Raw genomic sequence first — 6,076 nt, forward strand, 5'->3', positions numbered from 1 at the left:
AAGAGAAAGGAGGACATGCCCACTCCTTTGAGGATCTTTCTCAAAAGATGCACCCACTTTGACCATGTGCAGTTGACCAGAACTTCATCAGATCGCCACTCCCAGCTGAAATGTCTTTATTCTGGACTGCACTCCCAGCTGAAAATCAGGGGGTTCAATAATATGAGGGCAGAGGTAATCATTTGGGATGATCAGAAAGTTTTCCATTGCCTATATTCCCATCAATTGCCTTCATCTGACAGATCCTACTCTTGTCTGATTTTCGTTTGATTCTGTTTTCTACTGAAAGGTAGCACTTTCCTTCCATTTGCCTATTGCCATGGAGTTCAATCAAAGACAGTGCTTCCCTTTTCTGCCCCATTCACTGGTGAATTTGAGCCACTTGGCCTGCAGGTTTTTACCATGTTGCTGCTTCACTTCCCTCCACAGGTGATGGCTATGCTGCCTGGCCCTCTGCAGCTGCTGGGAGTGCTACTGACCGTTTCCTTAAGCTCCGTCAGTCTCGTTCAAGCTGGTGCTTACTATGGGATCAAGCCGATGCCACCTCAAATTCCTCCTCAGATGCCACCGCAAATTCCACAATACCAGCCCCTGGGCCAGCAAGTACCTCACATGCCACTGGGCAAAGATGGCCTTGCCATGGGCAAGGAGCTGCCCCACATGCAGTATGGCAAAGAGTATCCACACCTACCCCAGTATATGAAGGAGGTCCAGCCAGTTCCAAGAATGGGCAAGGAAGTGGCACCCAAAAAAGGCAAAGGTAACATCATACTCCCTTGCTAGAAGATAATAGCAGCATCCCAAACTCCTAAATGATGAGGTTGGGGGAAAAGCTAAACTTTAGAAACTTTCATTTTAGAATATGTTATGGATGTTTATTAAATGCCTACTGAGTTCTAAGCCCTATTCTTTAAAAGTTCAAATCTTAAAGAAAAAACACAGATAAAATTAGCATTTTATGTTTTTCTTTATTTTATATAGTATCAGATGAAACAAAACATATTTAATTATAAATAGTCGAGTCTCTGTTTTTTTCTCATTTGTTTCTTGGTTTTTGTGGAGTTTTGTTTTGTTTTGTTTTTGCCTTCAGGTGCATGCACTCATGGAAGAGAGAGCCAAATAAACACAGTGAGAACAATGAGAGGGAAAGTGAGACCTCCCCTTTCCCTTGCTCTCTGTCTTTCTCCTGGGTGGAATGGCCATGCCATGATCCCATCTTTTCCATTCTCCTCCCAGGATCTTGGGCATGGATGCACAAATACTGAATGTGATTTTGAAGTCACCAGGTCTGGGACTCGAACAGCCATCAGTCATGTGGGGGTCCAGCAACATAACTGCTATGCCATCTGCTGGTCCAGTCTAGTCTCTTATATATTATTTATTTACTCCAACATTCAGCAACTGTTTAATGAGCAACTATTTTTATGTCAGGCTCTAAACTAGATGCTGGGGAGTAAAGCAGTGAAAAAGAAAAAAGATGACAAGTCAGCCTTCTGAATTAGGAGAATTATGTTGTAAGGATCTGCTGTGTTGAAAGAAAAATCACATGAAAGCATTTGAAAACTAGGTATTAGATCAATGCAAGTGTATTTTAATACTGTTCTAATAATGCAAACATGCCAATCCATAAATCATCAGAGGACTAAAGAGTACAGACTACATGTAGATATGATTTCTGAAAATCTTTCCTATTACTTTTTAGGCATATTCACTAGTTATTCAACACCCACAAAATGCTTGTCACTGTGGTAGACTCTTCATTATAAATTCTGTTGACTTGTCTTAGAGTTCTTAGAAACTTACATTTAAACAAACCTACACAAGTCGTTAGCAAACCTAGCTGTGTTAAAGTAGTGATGACTTTTGAGGACATAAAGGAAATTTCCATTAGTCCCTACAATGGCAGGAAGCTCCACCTCTAGGTAACTACTGCATTCTGGGTGTTTGGGTGCCAGAAATGAGAGGGTCTTAGTCATTCAACTTCTCTGAATCTATGTTATCTCATCTGTAAAACAAGATTGTTGAGGGAATCAATGACATAAGGTAAGTACTAAGTAAATGCTATAGGACTTTTAAGTTGATATAACTGGTTGTTCAACTAATCCTCGATTAAAAACAGATTGTGTTCCAGGCAATGTGCTAGACACCAGGGTTCCTAGCAAACAGGTGTGGCCCTGCCCCATATAGTCCCTTGACGCAGCAACTTCATAATTCACTGCTTAGAAATAACAGGCTTAGGGGCTGGCAGGTGGTATGGTGGTTAAGGTGCTAGATTCTCACATTCCCAACTACAGTCTGAGTACCGGACCTGGCAGCTTGAAAATCACACTGGGCACATGTGTGTGCATGCCCAAAAATCTCAAGAGGAGAATGGGAAAGGGATTGTGGTGTGGCCATCCCCCATAGGAAGTGACTTCTCACTTTCCCTCTCTCTGTCTCTCTCTCTCAAAATCCTTTGAATAAATACATATATAAAAGTCAAGTGAATCAACTTTGAGCAGGACTGGAGTATCAGTCAAAAACTTCATTTTAGTAGGAATTTTCATGGCAGTAATGAAAAGCTTCAGCAATGCAAAGTCATATTTGTTCAACAAGGAACTAAGTGAACAGCATAACTGTAGAAAAAAATTTTTAATCAATACATTTCAATATCCTAATACTTATTTTTCAAAAGTTGGCACTGATGTAATGCATACTACGTTACATTTCTTGGTTAGAAACAATTCTTATTAGACCAACACTCTGTTAAGATCTACTACTTATTGTGGTTTCATTTGTTCTGGGCATCAAAGTCCTATTTCTAATAATTAGCTAAGGTCTCTCAGTCTGTTCCAGCCACCCTCAGGGCAGTTGCTATTCCTTAACCTAAGACTTTATAGTGACAACAAGAGAATGAATTGACAATGAAGAACTATGTACAATTTAGTGCACATTAACCTCAGCATAAACACATAGGACAAACCATATATGATATAGTAGATTTTGATAGAAAGTTCTAGATCTTCTTTATGGAAAACCAATCAAAACTCCATCAATAGTGTCTATGCAGTCTCGGGTGAGGTCAAGTCTAGTACAGAATCTGCTCCTTCATTCATTGCTCAGATACTGTGTTCATCCCTTGCTATAGTCCCATGCCAGACTCCACTGGTTTTAGTGGCTCGTTTGAATTATAAATATAGTAAATATGGGCAGAAATTTATCATTTTCTGCTCATGAAGATGATCAAAGTTCCTTATAAGTACCAAATCCTTCTTATCACAATTTGGACGGATGCTTGTTTCCTCCCAGAAGGTCTATAAAGCCTTCATTATTTATGCTGATTAAGTCCTGGGAAAGGAGGCATGCTAAAGAAATTCACAATCTATTGATTCCAGTTTCTAGAGAATTTGCCTAATGGTCTTTTCTGAACATTTTTATAGACATCCAGCCATTCTTTAGCTATATTATTTCTGTAGAGCAGAGAGGCAGGGAACGAGGGCAGACGAATTGTGAAAATCAGAAATATTTTCTCCAACCTTCACTGGCTCATCAAATACATGGCCAACTGTTCTGCATATACAATCAAAAGTAAGTTATTTGAAAACACATGAACTAGGTGAGCAACAGCAAAGTACACAGAGTGTCAATGACATCAGTAGGAAAAGTATATTCTCAGCACTTTCAAAATTTCAGAAAAATGTTACTGGTGGTTGTACTTTCATTTGGTGCACTCTAAGGGTGTGCTTGCACACAGCGTGCCTGACCCTGAGCTCAACATCTTACTTACTCATTGTAAGAACCCTGTGAAGCACATTGTGTTATTCTTCTCATAGAGAACATTAAGGCTAAGAGAAGTTATATAGCCTGCATTAGATCACAGCAGCAAAATTCAAATGAAGATATGATTATCCACTTTCTTCCACAATGTCTCCTTCAAACTTTACATTCATCCAATTAAGCAGAGAAAGCACATGGTTTGAAAGACTACAATTTATTTCATTTTAATACATCACAGTCTTGGGACCAGCAGTTAGCGTAATGGCTTTGTCGCTGGATTCCCACGTAGTTGACCGCGGTTGGAGTCCCGAACCCGGTGGCTTAAACTCATGCCAGGCATGTGTGCGTGTGTGCTCAAGATCCCAAGAGGAGAATGGAGGAGAAGGTATTGCGGCGTAACCATCCCCCCTGGGGGGTGATTTCTTGCTTTCTGTCTCTCTGTCTCTCTCTGTCTGTCTGGCAAGCACATGCTGCCCTATAGCAAAAACCTCTCCAAAAAAAAAAAATACATCATAGTCTTACCAAGTAAATAAAGGGCCGCAAACACATACATGGAGATTAGTAAATGAGATTCCCAGAAACTTCTCAGAAAAACAAAACAGCATTTTAGCCATAGATCACTTTTCAAAAAAAAATAATAATATCTTTAGGCAAGCAGGCTTACAGGTCGCTGTTTGTTCTTTATATGTCTTTGAATTGTTTCAATTCTCTACAGTGAGCACACCATAATATATCCAAGTTTCGTACTTGAAGAAAAGGTGTTTCTTCATTACTTTTTAGCTATTTTACTTAACCAGTGCTTATATAAGCACCTGGACATATCAGTTCTCCAAACAATACCTCAAATCCTCAAAGAAATGATTTGCTTGATTTTCCTTTCAGTGCTGGTAACTCACAGTCCTGGAAGCTGAGCATATTATTCTTAGTCTTTCCTCCCCGTTAAGTAATAGGCAAATGTGTCAGAACCAAATAATGGTTGTCATTACTTAGTTGAAATGAACAATAATCAATCTCTCTCTCTCTCCCCCCCCCTCCTCTTTCCCAGTAGAAATACCACTGGCGAGTTTACGAGGGGAACAAGGTCCCCGTGGAGAGCCTGGCCCAAGAGGACCACCTGGGCCCCCTGGATTGCCAGGTCATGGGATACCTGGAAGCAAAGGAAAGCCAGGGCCACAGGGGTATCCAGGAGTTGGAAAGCCAGGTATGCCTGGAATGCCAGGGAAGCCAGGAGCTATGGGAATGCCTGGGGCAAAAGGAGAAATCGGACCCAAAGGGGAAATTGGGCCCATGGGGATCCCAGGACCACAAGGACCTCCGGGGCCTCATGGACTTCCTGGCATTGGGAAGCCGGGTGGGCCAGGGTTACCAGGACAGCCAGGAGCAAAAGGTGATCGAGGACCCAAAGGACCACCAGGACCTCCAGGCCTTCAGGGTCCTAAAGGAGAGAAGGGCTTTGGGATGCCCGGCTTGCCAGGCCTGAAGGGTCCTCCAGGGATGCACGGCCCTCCTGGTCCTGTTGGACTACCAGGAGTGGGAAAACCAGGAGTGACAGGCTTCCCTGGCCCTCAGGGTCCTCTAGGAAAACCAGGGCCTCCAGGAGAACCTGGCCCACAAGGCCCCATTGGGGTGCCAGGTGTTCAAGGGCCTCCTGGGATTCCTGGGGTTGGAAAACCAGGTCAGGATGGGATCCCTGGCCAGCCAGGATTTCCAGGTGGCAAAGGAGAGCAAGGGCTACCAGGCCTGCCGGGACCTCCAGGTCTTCCAGGGATCGGGAAACCAGGCTTTCCAGGACCCAAAGGCGAGCGGGGGGCGGGAGGTATTCCTGGGGCTCTTGGACCAAGAGGGGAGAAAGGACCAGTAGGTGCCCCTGGGATAGGGGGTGCCCCAGGAGAACCAGGCCTGCCTGGAATCCCAGGTCCTATGGGCCCTCCAGGTGCTATTGGTTTCCCTGGACCCAAAGGAGAAGGTGGGGTTGTAGGGCCACAGGGACCACCAGGTCCCAAAGGTGAGCCAGGGCTTCAGGGCTTCCCAGGAAAGCCAGGTTTCCTAGGTGAAGTGGGTCCCCCTGGCATGAGAGGTTTGCCAGGTCCTATCGGGCCCAAGGGCGAAGCTGGGCACAAAGGTTTGCCAGGGCTCCCTGGTGTTCCAGGGCTGCTTGGACCAAAGGGAGAACCAGGAATCCCTGGAGATCAGGGTCTACAGGGCCCTCCAGGTATCCCAGGGATTGCTGGCCCTAGTGGCCCCATTGGCCCACCTGGGATTCCAGGCCCTAAAGGAGAACCAGGCCTCCCAGGTCCCCCTGGGTTCCCTGGTGTAGGGA

At 44.3% G+C, this 6,076-nt stretch overlaps 1 protein-coding gene across 4 annotated transcripts in view; it reads left to right on the plus strand.

Moving 5' to 3' along the window:
* COL8A1 (collagen type VIII alpha 1 chain) overlaps positions 1 to 6,076 on the plus strand; it is a 165,298-nt gene that overhangs the window by 157,932 nt on the left and 1,290 nt on the right. For 3 of the 4 annotated variants that reach the window (XM_014585946.2, XM_006143544.3, XM_006143545.2), the window contains 2 exons: positions 430 to 760; positions 4,802 to 6,073. In XM_014585946.2, coding sequence (XP_014441432.1) covers positions 433 to 760; positions 4,802 to 6,073 — 1,600 coding nt within the window. In that variant the 5' untranslated portion in view covers positions 430 to 432. The remainder of the gene's footprint in view (positions 1 to 429; positions 761 to 4,801; positions 6,074 to 6,076) is intronic. The other variant, XM_006143546.3, reaches the window with a different exon arrangement.

This window comes from Tupaia chinensis, unplaced genomic scaffold (assembly GCF_000334495.1).
Source record: "Tupaia chinensis unplaced genomic scaffold, TupChi_1.0 Scaffold000100_1, whole genome shotgun sequence".
NCBI lineage: Eukaryota > Metazoa > Chordata > Mammalia > Scandentia > Tupaiidae > Tupaia > Tupaia belangeri.